This window comes from Myotis daubentonii, chromosome 17, assembly GCF_963259705.1.
Source record: "Myotis daubentonii chromosome 17, mMyoDau2.1, whole genome shotgun sequence".
In the NCBI taxonomy this organism is placed as follows: Eukaryota; Metazoa; Chordata; class Mammalia; order Chiroptera; family Vespertilionidae; genus Myotis; species Myotis daubentonii.
Window position 1 is genome coordinate 18,597,870 of NC_081856.1, and position 21,313 is coordinate 18,619,182.

The following is a 21,313-nucleotide window of genomic DNA, read 5'->3' on the forward strand; positions in this document are numbered from 1 at the left end:
GTTTTAGAGTTCATCTCAAGAGGGACATATATCCTTATGTCTTTCCATCAAAATCTGTTTCTCCTGATTCCTAACAGTTACGTATTTCATAGTAGGTATTACCTTTCTTTAACTCATTAGAGAAAGTGAAATCACAGAAACCATGATAATGGTGAAGTCCGATCCCTGTTATCAGAAATTTAACTGTATTCCACTTGGATGATAACAGTCAAAAACTAGCATATGGTCCCCCTGCCCCCAGCCCCAGTATCTTATTTTATACGGTAGAAGCACCAGGCTCTGCTTTTCAGAATGATCAGATTATGTCACGCTGCAGTGAGAATTCCTGTTACAACAAGACCCCTAGGGCACATCAAAGGACTGCACAGTTGAAACACTCCAGATGATTTTAGGAGTTGGAGAGGTTAAATAATCACCCTCTACATTGTGCGACTTTATGATATTCAAGGAATGCTTGTCTATTACCTAATTCAATCCTACTGATGGTGCTGTAATAAAGGGGCAGTATTATCCATGTCTCACAGAAAGATCACAAAAGTGAAATCATTTGCCTCAGGTTTCACAGCCAGTAATAGAAAAGCCAGTACTAGGAACCAAAGTACAAAAAAAACCCAGAAACTTAGATGGATCTGGCTGCCTATTGTGTAAGCCCTTGAGGCCTGGGGGTAATATGGAAAAGGAAGAGGGCATTTTTGATGTGTCAGAGTAACTCCATAACGCCCATAGGACTCTGTTTCCACCCTCACTCAGGAAAAGACATTGTCCCAGATTTTATAGACGGGCACCTATCCTGTACAAAACACTCTTCATCCATTGCCCTCAATCCTGCTCCAACCCATTTCATGTCATAAGAGGAAGCGTTTTTTGGTGTGGGGAGGAGGAGGCCAGGGCTGAGGGCTGAGGGCTGAGGGCTGAGGGCAGAGGGCAGAGGGCAGAGGGCAGAGGGCTGAGGGCAGAGGGCAGAGGGCAGAAGGCAGAGGGCTGAGGGCTGAGGGCAGAGGGCAGAGGGCAGAGGGCTGAGGGCTGAGGGCTGAGGGCTGAGGGCAGAGGGCAGAGGGCAGAGGGCTGAGAGCTGAGGGCTGAGGGCTGAGGGCTGAGGGCTGAGGGCAGAGGGCAGAGGGCTGAGGGCAGAGGGCTGAGGGCTGAGGGCTGAGGGCTGAGGGCTGAGGGCTGATGCTTGCCCTCAGGGGCCCTGGCTCCTTCCCCGCTGCACACCGCACAAGACATAACGCTGTCCACATCCCGAGACCTCCCACTATTCTAATCTCCTAATAATTGAAACCTGGGTTTCTTCCCAGGATCTAGTACCCATGTATCAAAAAGTCCTACATCCCATAGATTTTATTCACCCAATGGAGAAAATGAAGCACCTAGTCAGAAGGCACTAAAAAAAACCACAGCCTGAAGAAGTATTAAAAAGTAAAGACCTTTATATAATCACAGAGCCATTAAGCGTCAGGCCCATTCCTTTGGGGAGACAAAAGAAGTAGATTTTAGGTTTTGCCGTTGAATACGGCTGACAACAATTTTTTGACTCTTCAGCTTCTGTGTGGTAATTTTAGACTGTGAATATTAACATTCTCTCACTGATCGTTCTTAATTAAACTTGCTCCTGAGCACTGTTAAATGCCCAAAACCTGGATCCTCAGAATATTCTTCTGGAAGGCTTTGGCTTGTAGGAAGGAACCTGATAAGATTGTTCACTCCCACCCCTGTACATTAAAACCTACCAACGTACTCACAGCTGGCATCCCGCCAACCTGTGTGCCCTTTGGGAAAGGTCATTGGTCAAGAGCACCGGAAGCAAATGCATGTGGGATCATCTCTTGGTTAAAATGTGTGAACGTTGTGCATTTCCTCACTGTGAAGCAGTCAGGGATGGTTCCGCATCTCCCCCACCGTCACCAGCAGCTCCCAGCTGCTGCAGGAGCACATAGTGTTCCTCGGACGCTGTGATTAGTTCAAGGGTGGGCTCAGTATCTCACTTGATCCAAATCGAGAGAGGTTTAGGACTTGTTTTCTTTATGTAGTTGGAAAAGAAAGTACGCTGTTCCTGTTCTGGACAGTGTGTTGGATGGACGTGTAAGGCCCGGAACTGCTGCAGCCGTTCAGTGACAGTAAGGGATGCTGGCTTGAGCGAACAGAGCTAAGAGAATTGTAGAGAAATCAGGCCCAAGTGCTGGCCAAATCCTGCTGACCTATGGCTAGACTTTTCATTTCGAAGCAAATAACTTCCCATTCTGGTTCTGTCCAATTTGAGGTGGTTTTCTGTTCATTTGGAAACAAAAGCATCCTAACTGGTGTGGTAATTGGACGATCATATTTTTTAACCCCTGACAGACGTCTTACAGGGCTGGTTACATGTATAGAGCCAGACAGTCCCACTGCCAAGAAAGAAAAGTAAGTTCAGTCTTTCCCTCTGGAAAGGATCTCAAAATCTAAACCACTAGCCTCATCCATACATTTAATAGAGGAAATAGAGGAGAAAGAAAGGGGCAGATCTGGGGTTTGGATGGCATAGAAAATAATGAAACCGGGCTCACTTTTCATACTTTATTAATTCTCATTTCTCTGCAACTGGTGCTTTTCCTTCTCAAAGGGCTGTTTACAGGTTTACCACTTCCCCTTATGTCTTTATTGGCATTCAAGGAGTTTTTTGTTAGACTGAGCTTGAACTTCAAGGTGGCTCTTGTTTCCTAGAAATTTTCAGATTTGAAAAAACAAGTCACAGGTGATAATGGCTATATAGGTCTCGTGTCAGCCACTGCTTCTACACATAATAAACAATTTTAGACAAACTGCCTATAAAGTGTCCTTCTGAGTCTCTAAGCCTTTGACAAAATTCAACCCTAATTCTCACCACTCTTGTGTGTATACAGATAATCACTGCCTCAGTTTACTGTTTATTCAATCCTTAAAAGATAGAAATAATTTAATATACTACCTTAAATGTAGCCAATTACTAAAAATAAAAAGTCATAGTAGGAATAAATGGGTTAATGCATGTACAGAACTTAGAAAAAGCTTAATAGTAACTTGAAAACTACTGGGCATCATTATAATTTATTATTGCTGGGATTAAAATAAATGCATCTAATATTATAATTGAAAAAGTTCCCTGCAGAATGTTTAGTTTAGACAATTACTATAAGCCTAATTATTCTTTAAAAAAAATTTTATATACACATTGCATTCAGATATTTCCAATATGATTTGAAATAAGTTCTAAACATCTTTGTCAGCATCCCCCAAAAAAGTTTAAGCAGGGCAAATATAATAATTTAAAGCTATTAAAGTTTTATGCAGTTTAGTCTCTGCATGAAAAAAATTCAATGCTTGTACTTCCACATTTTCCCACCTCTGTTGAGTTATAATTGACATATAACATTGTTTAAGATATACAGTGTTGTGATTTGATGCATGTATATATTATTAATGTTTACCACAATAAGGTTAGTTAGCACATCCTCAGATAATTACCATTTTGTTGTTGTTGTTATGGTGAGAACATTAAGGCTCTACTCTTATAGCAACTTCCAAGTTCACAAGGCAGTATTGTTAGGAGTCACCATGCTGTGTATTAGATTCCCAGAACTCATCTTAAAACTGAAAGTTTGTACCCTTTGACCAACATCTTCCTCTTCTCCTCAACCCTCAGCCCCTGGTAACCACTATTTTACTCTCTTTCTAGAAGTTTGGTTTTTTAAGATTCCACAAAGAAGTGAGATAACAGTGGCATTTGTCCTTCTTTGTCTGACTTATTTCACTTAGCATAATGACCTCAAGGTCCATATATATTGTCAGAAATAGCAGGATTTCCTTTTTATGGCTGAATAATATTCCATGTGTGTGCATATGTATGTATATATGTGGGTATATGTGTATGTATATATACTGTATGTATATTTATACACATACACATAAACACACCATGTTTTCCTGATTCGTGCATCCGTCCATGGACACCTTGGTTGCTTCCATGTCTTGGCTCTGTGGCTAGTGCTGCAGTGTACATAGGAGCACGCACTCCCAGTTTTGCCTTCTCTGTTAATTGTACAGGCACTAAGCAGCAAGACGTAGTAACCTCCAGAGATGTAAAGACCATTCACATACCACAATATGAGTATGCTTACCAAAAAAAACACACAAAAATTCTCTCCAAACCAAACTAAAACCATCAAAAAAATAAAATCTCCAAAGCAAGGAATACATACGATAGGACTGTAAACAGATGCTGGCTTATCTTCCCAGTTTCATTGATTATCCTCCCCTCCCCCAAGTTCTGTTCTCACAGTCACTTCAATCAACTCTGTTTGCAAAATTCATCCGCATTGGTGTATATAGTCATAATTCATGTATTTTAACAGCTGTTAAGTCCACTTTTATAGCTCTCCAAAAAGAATTCCACTTTTTGGAGAGCTCTAATTTATCATTTTTACTGTTGATGGGATTTTGGCTTGTTTCTAGTTTTGTTTTGTGATCATGGAATAAAGCTACAGTGAATATTCTTGTATGGCTCTCCTGGTACATGTGTGCATGGGAGTTTTTAAGAGTTTGATTGTTGGGACATGAGTATGGAAGGTTTATCTTTTACCAGTTAACACACAACTATTTTCTTCCAAAGTACTACACGACTTTATACTCTACTGAGCAAAGATCTGAGTTTCAATAGCCATTTCTTGATATTATCAAAATTTAATGGAAAAAACTGACAATTGTGAAATGGTTTTAAGGGTAGTTGTCACTGTTTTAATTTGCATTTCCATGTTTACAAATTATACTGAGCATATATTCATATTTTTGGTTATTTATTTATTGCATTCATATCTTTGCCCAATTTTCGTAAGTAATGCATCTGTTTCATATTGAGACTAATCTTCTGATGGATACTTAAATGTCTTCTCTTCACTTGCGGCTTGACTTTTGATTTTCATTATGGTATATTTTGATGAAAAGGAGTTTCTAATTTTAACATACTTGAATTAATCAACCTTTATGATTTTTGTATCTTGTTTAATAAATCCTTTTCTAACCCTGACATCATGAAGATATTTTGTCTCCAGGACCTTTTAAGGTTTTTCTTTTCACAGTTAAGTTCTTATTCCAACTTGACTTGACCTAGGTTGACGTGACTTGATTTGATGAGTGTGTGAGAGAGAAAAACCCAGGTTATTAATTTTCTCCCCACATGGATAACCAGTGGTCCCAGTTACATGCAGTAAGAGTCCATCCTCTCCCCACAGATCTGCAGTACTACCTCTGTCACTGACCGTTTCTCTATAAGTAAAGATCTGTTTCTAATCTATGTGTCCATTCTCATGTCAGTTCCATTCTGTCTTAATTACCATTGCTTTATAATAAATCTTGATATTCATTGGGTCAATTTCTGGGGTCTCTGTCTGTTCTTCATGGAATCACTTTCTTGGAGAGTGCTCTCTCACAAACAAAAAATTATAATGATCTATAAGGAAATGAAGGAAGCTGAGGATAGAAGAAGGATTGGACGGCAGTTACAACAGACTTCAGGAGGAAGTGTGAAGCTGGATTGGCACTGCAGAAACATCTCAAATTCAGACCAGGGGGCAGGCCTCAGAGCCACAGCATGAACTCGGGTTTGCATAAAGGTTGCCCTTGGGGTGGGGGTCTTAATCTTGGGTGAAGCACCTTCCTTCAGCTGAAGACCATTCTTTTTTTTTTTTTTTTTAATCTTTTTTTTTTTATTGCTTAAAGTATTACAAAGGGTATTACATATGTATCCATTTTATCCCCCCGCCCTAGACAGTCCCCTAGCCTCCCCTATCACCCAGTGTCTTATGTCCATTGGTTATGCTTATATGCATGCATACAAGTCCTTTAGTTGATCTCTTACCCCCCTACCTCCTGCCCCCCAACCCTCCCCGGCCTTCCTGCTGCAGTTTGACAATCTGTTTGAGGCAGCTCTGCCTCTGTATCTATTATTGTTCAAAAGTTTATAATGGTCTCTATTGTCCATGAATGAGTGAGATCATGTGGTATTTTTCCTTTATTGACTGGCTTATTTCACTTAGCATAATGCTCTCCAGTTCCATCCATGACGTTGCAAATGGTAAGAGTTCCTTCCTTTTTACAGCAGCATAGTATTCCATCGTGTAGATGTACCACAGTTTTCTAATCCATTCATCTACTGATGGGCACTTAGGCTGTTTCCAGATCTTAGCTATGGTGAATTGTGCTGCTATGAACATAGGGGTGCATATATCCTTTCTGATTGGTGTTTCTGGTTTCTTGGGATATATTCCTAGAAGTGGGATCACAGGGTCAAATGGGAGTTCCATTTTCAGGAAGACCATTCTTTAATATGGACTCAGCTGTGAGCCATCAGCAGGGTACACTCTGCAGCTGGGAGAATGAAGCTTGTAGATTTTTGGACCACATAGGTAGTTTAAATTTCATTTTCCTTCCTATCCAGGGCCAAATCCAAGACACGGTTTCCCTACTCTCTCCTTTCATAAGACTGGTTTTCTGGTTATGTTTTCACTGAGGTTGTTACTGTTAAGGCTTTCTATGAGGGTCTCTGATCTGAATCCCCACCTTGCTCAAACTTAGGAATTAGCAAGATGCTCCTCAGTCAGGGTAGCCACTGGCCTCAGTGTTAGCTTATCTCAGCATTTTTGGCTTCTTAGGTTTAACCTGACTTACTCTGTTGCCACCTTACCCCTGCATATTAAAAAATATATCACATACATACATATTTCAGTATTGCTAAGTGATTTTCACTGGAAGGTGATTTCAGTATATTTATCACCCCAAATTATGCTGGCAGATAGATTCCCAGGTGAATTTTATGCACACTCAGATTTCAAAACCACTAAACTAATATGTGCTGATGGCTGTCAGTCCCTGGGGCCCAGATCTTCTTAGTTTCAATTATCAAGTCCTTCCATGTGGTCTTCTCTGATTATCACATCTAAACCTTTTTTATACATATATTCTACATAATTTATAAAACATTTACCACATACTGCCTTATATTACAGTCCTATATAATAAAAGGCTAATATGCAAATAGACGGAACGGCATAACAACCAGAACAAATGAAAAACTGAACAACCAGTCGCTATGACGTGCACTGACCACCAGGGAGTATGTGTGGAGCATGGCAGGCATCGGGTGCGGTGGGATATTGGAGCAGGTGAGAGGGGGTGCCAGACAAAGGAGGGGCACGGGTCACTGTCATCAGGGCGAGCCTCTGGTGGTTACTGAGAATTCTTTGCTCCCATGTGCTGCAGTCCCACCCGGCACCAGCCCTGCTTGCACCCACTGCCAGTGCCCAGCATCAGCCCTGATTGCTTGGCACCATCAGCAAGTGCAAGCAGCAGCTGCTGGCCCTGATCGCCCCTGAGGGCTTCTCCACCTCCCTCTGCTCTTGGGAAGTGATTGGGGCAGCAACCACCCCTTGCACCCACTAATGGCACCAGCCCCGCTCACACCCGCTGCTGATGCTGGCCCCAATCACTCTGCACTGTCAGTGGGTGCGAGCAGCGGCAGCGGTGGGAGTGGGGCTGCCGGCAGACTGGATGAGGGGGGGACCACAGTGGGAGGGGCCGGGCAGGGGCACGGAGGGTGGGCCAAGACCGACCCCTGTGCCTACTGTAGCCTCAAGGCCCACAGTTCCTTTCAAGGTGCACAAATTCGTGCACTGGACCTCTAGTAATAAGGTTTTATCTATGTTTCATGTACCAAACTAGAGTATACATCTTTGAAAGGTGGTCCCTTATGCTTTGTAACTCCTTTCCTTTTCCTTCCCCACTAGCAACTTGCTATATAGGTATCTTTCAAGTGAATGGTTTGTTCTTCATTTCTTAGATTGCATCCTATTCTTAAATACTACAAGAAAGGGCTAAATTGAAGTATCACATAATGATTTCACACAATATATTTCAAGTCTTTGAGACATACTGAAGAAATTTATCTGACTGTAAGAAATTAATTGAAAGGCAGTGTTACATTTTATTGCTTTTTCCTTCCTGGCTTGTGCTAATGGGAGAAGAGGAAATTCTCAAATCTTACAATGGAAGTCAACTTCAGAAATTTAAAGATAGTTGTCTGGTTGGTTGGTTGCAGTTTACAAAAAACAACAACAATAAAAAAATAAACCACATACACACAAAAGAAAAAACAATTTCAATTCAACTCAGCAAAAATCTATTGATCATCCATTACATGTGAGATTCCATGATAGGTGTTCAACCTCCTGAGAACATTTCTCTTAAGTACAGTAAGGCTTAGGAGGACTGTTTTTCTTTTCTCTGCTATTAAAAATAGTTGCAGCAACCAAAGGCGGGAAGAAAGTCATCCCTCTGCCTAACTTTAACCCAAGAGTGAAGTCTAAATCTTCGTGTCCTAAGCAAACTGCCACAGGGAGCTTCTTCATGTTCTGAGGTCTTTATGTTGCGACTATAAACCATAACCAAAGAGGGGGAAATCCATTTATCTCTGGAGTGTTCTCTGCCAAGTGGTCTCTTATTTATTGCTTTTTAAGGGAATTTTTCATGTACATCAAAACACAATCTTTCATCAAAGGAAATGCACCTCTGAGACCCAAGCACTTTATAATATAGAATTGACATGTGAACATTAATTTTTTCTGGACTACCTAATGAGTTCCTTGGTGCTTGGGCGAGAGATTTTTATTTAAGTGAAATCCTATTATTAACTCTTCCATGGGATACAGGACTTTCAGAAAATTCAGCAAATATTTTAAGCGGTCCATTTTTCTTGAGAATATGAGATGCATTTAGCTATTGAGCAGCCTAAATCATCCTTCTGAAAACACACGCAGTTTTTCTAAGCACTATCAAAATTAGAGGGGTGTTTTAGAGAAAGGTATTCAAGGAAAGAAAGAAGGCCAGTGTGTATTTTCCCACCTGTGAAGACTTTGATTTAAGAGTAAATTTATTTATTCCATTGCTTTTCCTTATCTCATTCCTTAAAAATAGACAGAGCAAAATTATTATTGTGCAGGGCAATTTTGGTTACATGTAGGAGACAACCTGACTCAAACTGATCTACATGATAATGAAATTTTTATATTAAATAACTAAGTCCAGAGGCAGGAAGGAGAGGCTTAAAGGTTGGTTAATTCAACAAAACCACTGAAAACATGGTTTTTTTCTTGCCTATTCAGCAGTTATAGAATCTGCCGTACCCTAAAGCTCACTCCTTTCATGATTAATGGCTGTTCCAGGTGAGGGTTATACATACAGGGTTACATATTTCCTTATTCATGTTCAACAAGAGCGTGAATCTTTTCAACCCCAGCCATGGAATAATAATTCTTCCCTCAAATCTGATTGGGCCCATTTATAACATATATTCATCTCCATACTAACACAATTTACTGGAGATATCTAAGCTCTGATTGGCTAATCAAGATTTATTCCTAACTAGAGGCCCCTCAGGCCTGGCCTGCACCCTCTTGCAATCCAGGACCCCTTGGAGGATCTTGGAGAGCTGGTTTTGGCCCAATCCCCACAGGCCAGGCTGAGGGACCCCACTGGTGCATGAATCCGTGCACTGGGCCTCTAGTATGCATATAAGACCTTTGGTTAATCCCTTCCTGCCCTCCCCCCTTCCCCTCTTCCTTCTGAGATTCATCAGTCTGTTCCATGTTTCCATGCCTGTGGTTTCTGCTCTTGCATTGAGCATCTGCCCCCTGGTGATCAGTGCATGTCATAGCTACCGGCTGGTCGGCCAGTCACTTAGGCTTTTATGTATATAGATGTGGGGATGGAGGGACTATATGAGCAAATCAGTCTTGTTAGGGCTTATGAAGGGGAAATGGATTTGGAGGCACAGCCACTACAGCCATCTAATCTGATTCCTTGTGAAGGCCAAGGAATGTAGAAATCCCTTTCTATATCCAGCTAAATTGTGTCTTTAGAAGTATTGAAAAACTGAGCATGTGCAGCTTGCACCCACAGCAAGAACATCTATGCAGGACTTTCATTGAAATTATTTTCCCATTTTATTTATTTATTTATTTATTTCAGACAGGAAGGGAGATGGAGAGAGAGATAGAAACATCAATGATGAGAGAGATTCATTGATCGGCTGACTCCGCATGCCCCCCACTGGGGATCAAGCACGCCACCCGGGCATATGCCCTTGACAGGAATCAAATCTGGGACCCTTCAGTCTGCAGGCCAGATGCTCTATTCACTGAGCCAAACCAGCTAGGGCTTTCCCATTTTATTTTATATAAAGTGTCCTCTATCCTCAATTGCTATTGTAGGAAATAATGAGACTGTCTAATACGTGTGTTTCTCTGATGCCAAATTGCTGCCTGAGAAGAGAAGAGAAGAAATAATAAGTGCCAAATCAGGAAGTTGATCAATAATGAGATTTAAATACTTATAAAAAAAACACACACAAAAGCACCAGCAGCAACAAAAAAGGTGAAATATATCCCTAACAAAATCATGTTTTATTGCTTCTGATGTTCACGGTGAAACCCACTTGGAGAAGCATCTGCTATTAGCGCTTTAATTTCTAAAGGGTGAGACAGTTTCCTGTAGAGGTAATAACAGTAGCTACTGTGCATTGAGAGACTATTAGGTGGGCATTTCCCAGACTCTATCATTGAGAATATGATGGTAAACTCACCACAGGCAGGAACTGCTATATCCCTATCCCCTGCCACAATGCCTGGAACTTAACGTGACTTTAATATTAGTAAATGTGGCCGAATGGAATAATTTTCACCAAAACCTTAAGCAACAATGTATTGGGGTTTCCCCCCATTGTAAGGATTATGAATCATTGGCTCTAAATGGTTCAGCAGTTTAGCCCAGGGCACACAGCAAGTGGTGGAACTGATATTAGAATCCAGCCTTGCTCTATTTCTTCCCTAAGTGAAGAAAAAAAAAATGGATCAGGGAAGATGAATTGGTTCTTCAAAGATATGAATGAAAAACTGAAGTACCTGAAGTTTGAGTGGTCTTAGTAATAGTGCATTTGTTAAGTTTGAAAAGGCATGCATGAGATCATCGATGTTGATGCTAAAAAAAAAAACATGAGAAAGACTGGGGACTGTTTCCAAACCAGGGCAATGTGTCCAATGCCTACATTCCGTGCTTGAGAATTTTGCCATTATAGTAAGTTGGCTGTTGCCTGCATCTATGGCCACTGCTCCTGATAATGCAAACTCACTGGTTTTTTCTTTATGTCTCAAGTGCAAAGTCCCAAAGGCAGGATCTGACTAGATCAGCTGTCAGTCATCGTCCAGTGGAATGAACCCAACTGGGAAGGATTCAGTTGTCATCCCACCTTATGGTCCATTGACTGCCTTTAAGTCAGGTGTCAAATTAGCTGTGGTCCCAAAAGTGTGTGCATGTGTCAATGCAAAGGAAAAGTCTAGGGCAGTGGTTCTCAACCTTCCTGATGCCGCGACCCTTTCATGCAGTTCCTCATGTTGTGGTGACCCCCAATTTCATTGTTACAAATTGAACCTAATTAAAGTATAATGATTAATCACAAAAACAAAATGTAATTATATATGTGTTTTCCGATGGTCTTAGGCAACCCCTGTGAAAGGGTCGTTCGACCCCCAAAGGGGTCACGACCCACAGGTTGAGAACCGCTGGTCTAGAGGGAATCACAAGGAACTATTAACAAGGCTCTGAGGGGAGGATGGAAGGTCAAGGTTGGAAGAGAACTGGGAGGGGAACTTTATTATTTCATATCCTCTGTAATGTTTTGATTTTTACAAGCATGGGTTCATAAACTAGAGCAATTTAGAGTTTAATCATGGGATCAATTGTGAAAGGTCTTGCCGGGAGCCAGAACAAAACTCTGGAACTTCGCATCCATGTCTTTCAAAAGGAGTCTGGGGAGGACTCCGTAGTTGCCCATAAAACAGAGCTGTTCTTCCATAGGTGTCCCAGTAAACATGGTAGCCAGCAAACTCAAACAGCGTAACATGAAAAGGCGAGTGGGCTCATCCCTCTGACCAGGACACTGAGGCTCAGACAGACTGTAAAACGTTAGAGATGGTGTTCTCTTGCCAAATTCTTTTCTCTGGATGCATACATTCTTATTACACACTTTATAAATCGATTTCATTTACTCAAGATTATCTCATCCGCGTGGTTGCTGCTGTACATAACAATAATCTAACATAAAACAAAACTTGATGTTAGCATTATAGCAATACAATCTCATTTGTCCTGTAAGGCAAGGGGACAAAATCTAAGTATATAATGAATCAATACATAAACATAATTACCTGGAGGTTCCTTATACTGCCTCTATACTACAGCCTTAAGCTGTAATTAAAAACACCTGGCCTGTTTTTCCTCCTGACAACTTTATATAGGCTGAGTTAGAAATATCTAGTTCACAAACACATATACAAATGAGCAGCTGGTCTCTAACCTCAATCACATTCAGACCTTTGGTTTCTCATCTTAATCCCAAAGGGTAGTTATGGGGTTTAAAATTGATGTTGCCACCTAGCGGGCGAAAACTGATAAATTAGAAAGCCTCTCAGTTCACCTTTGATACTCGCAGCTGGTTTTTCTAAGTTCCAGTCGCTATTTCACTACCTGAAACCCATTTGTAGTGCTGAATTATCTGCTTTCAAAATGGCCAGCTATCAGATCTAGAGAGAGTAAGCTTTCCCTTCGGTGAGACAAATGGGACAGTTGGGGGTCATTGGGTTTTACATGCTGAATAAAGAGCTTTTGTTGGTCTTCGGTTACTAGTTAGTCTACCCCTCTCATTTATTGGCTTGTAAAAAAGTAAGACACTTTATGGATTTTCCTAAATAGCTTTCCTTATTCTCTGTTCTTTGATAAGTAATCAAACAATAATAAACACATTTCTCAAGTTGCACCTGAGAATTTCTACAAGCTGAGATGAAGTGATTTTTTTTTTAATTGAATGATAAAGCTGGGTTTCAGCAATCACTTTCAGGGTTAAGTTTTTTCTTTATCTTCCCACAGTTGTAAAACGGCTACAGATTGCTTTCTTTGCATTCTTGGGGAGCTGACAGGCCTCGATGGAGGTGTCTCCAGCAGGATGTCAAGTGACCCATCCTTCAATAATAACCATATCACCCAGCAAAGGTGTCTTTCTCAGCCAAGAACCATATTGGGTCAGGTAGGAGAGGCCAGGATCTGATGAAGCCAGGGCAAGCAAAGGTCAACGCATTGTGTACCAGAAAAGATGTAATTACATTTCAATTCTAAAGTTCAGGTTTGGAGTTGTATTACAGTGACTTGATGAATTTTTCTTAACCTCTACTTTCTTGTATTCTTTTCAGAAAAAGATACTAAAAGGTTGTTTTCTGTGGCTTTGAGGAAACAAAAGCTACAAAGCCAGATTAGGGTGGTAGTGCCTAACCATAATAAATTATCATGAGCAAGCCGAGGACCTTTTAATTCACAGGCCTAACAAAGGTATAACCGGATCATTGGAAATTACAAAGCTAAAATGATTAGAAATGAACACACAGCCTTAAAGAACCTTCATTCAGCCCTGGTGGGTTGGAGCGTTGTCTGTGCTCCAAGGGTAGTGGGCTCTGTTTCTGGTCAGGGCACATACCCAGGTTGCAGATTCGTTCCCTGATTGAAGTTCGAGTGGGAGGCAACCAATCGATGTTTCTCTCTCTCTCTCTCCCTTCCTCTCTCTCTCAAATCAATAAACTAAATAAGTTATAATTAAAATGTTATTTTAAAAAAGAATCATCATCCAGCAAATCTGGAAGGTCCCTAATGCCCCCCCCCCAAACCCATTAATCTTACCTCACCTTGGAAACTGTTATTCATCTAAGGCAGTGGTTCTCAACCTTCTGGCCCTTTAAATACAGTTCCTCATGCTGTGACCCAACCATAAAATTATTTTCGTTGCTACTTCATAACTGTAATGTTGCTACTGTTATGAATCATAATGTAAATATCTGATATGCAGGATGGTCTTAGGCGACCCCTGTGAAAGGGTCGTTAAACGGCCAAAGGGGTCGAGACCCATAGGTTGAGAACCACTGATAAGCAAAACCATGGAAAGCATGCAAATTCCATCCTGATTCCGGCACACCTGTCAGGCTGGAGATGGAAGTTGTGGGTGAATGCCAGAATTTTTGTTTTGAGCTTTAAATATATGGTCTTCATGATGTTCTACTTTATCTCCAGTCATTATAAAATGCCATAGGGGGTTACGAAAAACATTCCTTCCTGTGTATTTTATTTAGTTTTACCGACATTTCCTCTGGAAGCCAAGAATTCTCAATGATCGCCTTTGTGCCAAATCCATTAATAAATATTTAATGTGTCTACTCTGTGCAAGACACGCTGACAGTTGTGATTTTAACACAGTAGAGTTGCGCTTCCCAACATGTCCTCATCATGACATATACAAAATGATAATACCTGACAGGCGCACCTGAGGGACAGGTCACCATCACAAACAACTCCCTGACAAATGACCCCTCCAGTCTTACTCAAGTTATGGAAAGACTCTTAGAGAGTATCCAAATATAATTTCAACTGGGGTATAATTTTAATGGCTGTAAAAATTGATTTAAAATTTTTTTCACTTTAACAGCTTTCCGGTCATCAGTATCACATGGAACTCAAGTAAACAATTGGGTGGCCCTCCAGTCGGGTCCCACAGACCAGTTGGGAAGCTCTGTACTAGAGAGTTAAGATGCCCCATAGAGATGGGCTTATCTTTACTGTTCTCAGTGTGGGAAGAATCCAAACCAGGAATGGTCATGGTGTGTGGATTCCATATCTCCTCTCATCGAAAGTCACATCCCTTTTCAGCATTAAGTTTTATTTTAAAAGTGTTGTGTGTGTTTTTCTATCATTAAGAATTTTCTTTCTTGGTGTCTGTTCTGAGGTATTCAGGAGAGTTCTTGTCCTTATTGCCACTCTGCCTGTGTTTTGACCTTTCTCTGCTTAAGTGTGAGTTTGTAATCTTCAAAAGCTGATGAAAAAACAAATGGTTTTAAGACAGAAAAAGACCAAGCAATCAGAGAGTAACAAGAACTGGATAAAATACCTGTTGTTGAGCTCAAAGGTTTGCTGTTTTCCTTCTTAAAGGCAGGGGCAGTTTTGTTTTTGTTTTGTTTTGTTTTGTTTTTTAAGTAAAAAATAGAGGTGGTTACATCTTTATTTTTTAAAAGTAAATATCACCATTTTCCCCTTTCTTACAGTGATAAGGTGATAAGACTTATCCCCAGTACTGAAGAGGAAGTGTACGCATTGAAGAAAATAAGCCACCGGCTTAAGGTAAGAGAGTGTCACTCACTTATCATTGTGCTTGCAATGTATTTGCAGCGCTTTGCTGACTGGAGTTGAATATTTGGAATTAATTAACCACGGGAATAAAATTCTAAGAGAACTTGAAAGAGCTTTTAGTGGGCAGTTAAGATTATTAAAATGTTATTATATATCTGGCCCATTATCTATTTACTAGTCCATTTATTTATTTTCCATCTCCCTTAGCAGGATGTAAGCTTCATGAGAGAGCTTGTGTATGTCTCTTCATCACTTAATTCGCAGTCAGTCTCTGGAATATCCTAGAAACTCAGTAAATGTTTTGTTGTTTAATGCATGAGTGAAGTTAGTTTATACTTTTCCAGAGCTTCACTTTTCCCTCTTGAAATCTTCCTGCTGATCATTAGAACTTCAGGCAGACGTGAGATGAAGAAAACAAAAGCTAGAAATTGAAGTTAATTAATTTTGCTATGTTTCAGTGGATTTGATAAGAGAATTCCGTTGGCAAAAGTTGAAGGGCTCTGCTTACTCAATCTTTGATGGATTTTATGGATTTTAAAGTTAGTGAGTTTCTCAGTCCCTATTACTGCATGTAATTGAGTGTTAGCTTTAGCTAAAGACTTAAGATGAGAAGTGTGGTGATGGGGCTCTTTTCCATGACTACCTGCCAAGAAGAGAAGTGAGCCCATAAAACATGGTGGTTTGGGCTCATTTTCATGGAGAGCAAAACAGTTACAAAGGAAGCCTTATGAATATCTTCAATACGGAATAGAAAAACACATGTCCTATATGACCGGAGTATAATCCTACCTGGATTGTACCTGGAGAAGGTGTGAGGGGATGAGGAATAAAGGAGGAGTGAAAGACTCAGGGGCTTCTGGAAATGTTCGTAATTATCAAACTTTTGGTCTTCTATTTTTGGTTTGATTTTTTTTCTCTTTGACATCTTCCCTTTACATATTGAATTTTTTTGAAATGAAATTTTAAACTTCTATTTTATGGATTTTCTTTCTTCCTCTTCCTACCCAGCCCCTATCCATGAAATGTCCAGTTTAATGTTGGTGCCTCATCATAAGGAGTGAGGTTGCAGGAGCTTATCCTCAAATTGTTATGGTTTTATCCAATTGCAGAGAGACTGCATTTGCTGGGCTTCTCCCAAACCATTGTAGCCTTTTCAACAGCAATATCTGAATACTATCAAAACAATCCACCAGAGCCTCAAAAATTGTAAAGAAGCAAAGCCAGCCGAAACCGGTTTGGCTCAGTGGATAGGGCGTCGGCCTGCGGACTGAAAGGTTCCAGGTTCGATTCTGGTCAAGGGCATGTACCTGGGTTGCGGGCATATCCCCAGTAGGAGATGTGCAGGAGGCAGCTGATCGATGTTTCTCTCTCATCGATGTTTCTAACTCTCTATCTCTCTCCCTTCCTCTCTGTAAAAAATCAATAAAATATATTTAATAAAAAAAAAAGAAGCAAAGCCAGTTTCAAGTAGACGTTTCCATCTCCATTGCAGTTGTGTTTTGAATACAACACTGGAAAAATTAAATATCCGCTTTACACCTTGGGATCTAGTATTTCAGGGAACAAATATTGGAAAAAATCATTAGGATTTCCCCCCCAATTTATATGGTAGGCTTTACAAAGCTATGAAAATAAAATTCCATCGTTATATATATGATCACTTACCATTATCAAAAACAATAACATAACATCAATGAGGACTGTGAGGGTTACTTACAAACTCTTGTAAATCACAGTAAATGGAACTAAAAGATGTTGAATAAAGCTAGGACTGTGGACACTGATGATAACGCATTTATATTGGATCCCTTTTATGAACACACTTAAAAAACACTCCTGCGTGTTGTATTCATTTGGTTCTGAAGGAAAGGTTAATAAACAGGGGTGGGGGAGGAAATGGCTTGGTTGTGGAGGCTTAGATGACACTGAAGGGAGGAAAGGGGGCTGGTGAGGAAGACGGGAGCGGAGTGAAGGGAGATAGGGAGTAGATGTTAGAATGTCAATGATATTCCAGGCATTCCGCCCCACAGGGAGTTACATCCGGAGTTACACCCAGTCCCTCTTGGCCACTGTGTGCTCTCACAGTGCCAATGCTTCCTGTAGCTTGCCTCATTTTAACAACTCTATGATGTGGGTACCGTTATTATTACTATTTTACACATGAAGAAACTAGGAGAGGCAGAGGTTAAGTAACTTGCCCCAGGTCACAGTGTGGAATCAGAACACACCTATCTAGACAGGGCCAAGCCCTCTAGAACTCAGGTGAGGCCACCTCTTGCCTCTAGTCTATTTACTCTGACCATCTTCACAACAGAAGGGTGAAAGCCAAGTTTGCTGGGCAGTGGAGCCTAGACTCAGTGTGATCATTATCATGTGTTCATTTACTTTATTCCTGAGTCACCCACACCACCCCAGCACCCCCAGATTCAGTGATTTGAAGGCAAAACTCTCACAACTTAGCCTATAGTCCTACTTGCAGCTATGACTTAGGATCACAAAGGGATACAAAGCAGAATCAGCAAAGAGAAGAGGCACAAGGGTTGAAGCCCAGGGCACACCAGGCTCAACTTCCAGGAAGTGTCTCTTAGTAGAGTCACACGGGATGGTCTTAATTGCCCCAACAATGAGTTGTGATAAGACATGTGAAATATTGTCTGCCAGGGAAGCTCATTAGAGACCTAGGGCCCCGGGTTTTTGTCATGTAGGCCCCTCTGCCTAGCACACGCCAGAATTCCAGACTCTCAGAGAGAAAGCAGGTGTTCAGCTTGAACCATGTTGTTTGCACACACAGTTCAGTGTTAGCCACTCTTCCCAGTTAGGGTGGTGGAAACCCTCCAAGATCTAGGTTCCCGGATGCCAGCGAAGAGCCCATCTTGCAAGCAGGCCTTTCTGAGGATAGCGGTTTCATGCCTGTTCTGTCAGCTCTTCTCTGCACATTTCTTCTGTTCCTTAAAGAAATAGTTTTATTGGGCTGAAGTGTGAAGTGTTGCACTCAAATAAGTTTCTATGTAAAAGCATCATGTTAACTTGCTGGCGTTTTATGTAAATGGTGTCATCGAGTGGTTCACTCACACTAAGCGCAGGCATTTTGGCCAGGCAGAGACAGGGCCTGCAGAGGAGGAGATGATGACTGCCTGTCATCCTATGCCCTGTGGAGCTGATGGACAGAATTGGGGCCATTGTTGGCAGCTCGTTTGCACACCTGTGCACTGCCTTCCAGGGGAAGGGAGGAGGATTTGCCAGGAAGCCTTTCGTTGCCTTATTTCCCTGAAGCACAGTGTGGTAGACAGAATTCTAAGATGGCCCCAAGATTTCTCCCCACTGGTCTGCACGCCCTGCATAATCCCTCCTCTGAGTGTGGGTGGGAACTGTGAGTAGGCTGGGATAGTCATTCCTTTGATATATTGTGTAGTGTGGCAGAAGGGAGATTACCTTGGATAAGCCTGACCAAATCAGGTGAGCCCTTTAAAAGCAGAGAACGAAATCAGAGAAGAGCTCCTACTGGTCTCAAAGGAGAATCAAACTGGTATGTTGTGAAATGTCCGTGAGAGCCACACCATCGGAAATACCCAGGGGCTCTCAAAGGTGAGAGTCACCCCAGGTGATAGACGGCAAGGAAATGGAGATGTCAGTCCTGCAACCACAAGGAACTATGTTCTGTCTTCACCAGATGCCTCTGAGGTCCAGATTCAATCACAGCCCAGCTGGCCCCTTGATTTTAGCCCATTGAGACCCTGAAGAAAAATTCCAGCCAGCTTTGCCTGCACTTCTCACCTACAGCACTGTAAGATGATAAATGGGTGTTGTTTTACGCTGCTGTGGTTAATTCTCTGGGCAGCCACAGAAAGCGAATACACCCAGAAAAGTAACAACCCTGCGTCTTGGCCTTCGGCGGCTCTTACTTTAATCGCATACACCAGTGCTTTGAATTCTCTGATTTTCCTGGCTATCACCAAGGAGCCCTGGAAAAGTGAAAAGTGATTAGACTACATGCCTAGGCTGTAAATTCACAGCATCTTATCTGAAACATGACCAAATGCAAAACGTATGTGCAACATCAAACAGACTCTGAGAAGGGGTACAGTCAAAGCATAGCTAAAATGGTGTGGAAAATGTTACAAAGCTGGTTACTTTCCTAATTACATTGTATGGTTTTGCTGAAGAATTAAAACAAGAAAGTTAAACAGAAAACCATGCCCCAGAGAACGAGATTGAGAAAGCACCCATCAACTAAATTGTTGATGAAGCACATAGCCATGATTTATATAAAGTTGTGATGGAAGGGGACAGTTTGCAGGTGAATACAATTAGAGACTGAGCCCACATCTCTTCACAAATTCTTTCTGCTCTGAAGGATAGAAATGGCTTTATCTAAGGCAGTGGTTCTCAACCTTCTGGCCCTTTAAATACAGTTCCTCATGTTGTGACCCAACCATAAAATTATTTTCGTTGCTACGTCATAACCGTAATGTTGCTACTGTTATGAATCGTAATGTAAATATCTGATGTGCAGGATGGTCTTAGGCGACCCCTGTGAAAGGGTCGTTCGACCACCAAAGGGGTCGTGACCCACAGGTTGAGAACCACTGGTCTAAGGTCACAGAACAAGTTCCTGTTATAGAATTGACACATCCTCATTGAAAGAAAAATTAATGATGCTTCGGTTTCCAGTTTTCTCATCAGAGGGCTATATGATAAAAAAAAAAAGAAAACTGGACTGTACCCAAAAGTTTGTCACTTTCACAAACTAAATCATAGCCTCAAAATATTAGCTGGCTGGTCAGGTATCACTGAGTGCAAGGTGGAGTCATACAAGGAAGGCCTCACCCTTCTCCTTTGCTTGGCTGAGAAACTTGCTGCTGCCTTTCCCAGGTGTTGCCCCCTTCCTCGGCGACGTGCTGTAGTTGACTGCTCTCATCTCTGATCTTCTTTGGTGCACTCCCAAGTCATACAGCTGGGCCTACAGGAGCTTCAAATACCTGTGGTCCCGAGGAGCCAACAGGCTCAGCATCCAACTGGACAATTTAATTGACTAGGAAACTTATGAGGAAGAAGATGGTGATAGAACTCCTGCTGTGGGAGTTACTCGTCCTCATTTTCTTTAGAAACCGATTGAGCTATCATAGCATCTCTTCATCGTGACTGTGGTAGTCAGATTTCTAAGTTGGCCGTCAAGATTCGTGACCCTGGTATACACACACTTCCTCTCGGGTGTTCCATCACACATGAGTCTAGTTCCCGCTGTGAAAGGATCTTGCACATGTAAATAGGGTCCCAAGTCCGTTGACCTTGGAAGAGAAAGACTATCTGGGGGGGGGGGGGGCTGACCTAATCATGTGGGCCCTTTAAAAACTGAGTGTTTTCTCTCTGGGGGGAGGATGAGAGGGGAGCGTCAGACAGATGGGTGCCTGCTAGCCTGGAGGAAAGCAAACATCCGTGCAAAGAACGTCCATGTAGCAAGAAATTGTAGGGGGCCTCTAGTTGCTGAGAGCTGTCCGCATTGGACTAGATGGAAAGCAGAGACCTCAGTCCTACGACTACAAGGAAATGAATTTTACCAGCAACCAGTGAGAATGTAAGAGGATCCTGAGTACCAGATAAGTCCCTAGCATGAGTGGTCACTTGATTTTAGCCTGAGCAGAAAATCAAGCCACTCCTAACCTATAGGAATGGTGAAGAAATAAAACTGAGCTGCTAAATTTATAGCAATTTAGCAATAAAAATTGAATACTATGGTCTTAAAATAAAACAAAAAACACTGATTCAGTGAGCTACCTGAGGATACACAGAAATATTCTGAATGATAAAAGTAAGAAAAAGACCAAAACTTTTATCTGTCAATATATTGGGAGCAGGTTAAAACATTTCCATCTTTTTGTTAAAAGCTTTGTAAAGTAATGAAGCAACATTACTTTTGATTTCGCTGGCAATTTTGAAAGAGAAAAAGCTGCTTATAATTCAGGCAGACGTCCAAATGCAATTATGGATTAAATTTCAGGAATATAAATTTCAGACACGACATGCAGTCTTC

General features: G+C 41.4%; 1 protein-coding gene across 1 annotated transcript in view; it reads left to right on the forward strand.

Annotated features, from left to right (window-relative positions):
- Positions 1–21,313, forward strand: part of CPA6 (carboxypeptidase A6) — a 194,816-nt gene that overhangs the window by 65,345 nt on the left and 108,158 nt on the right. The window contains exon 2 of the mRNA XM_059672668.1: positions 15,198–15,273. Coding sequence (XP_059528651.1) covers positions 15,198–15,273 — 76 coding nt within the window. The remainder of the gene's footprint in view (positions 1–15,197; positions 15,274–21,313) is intronic.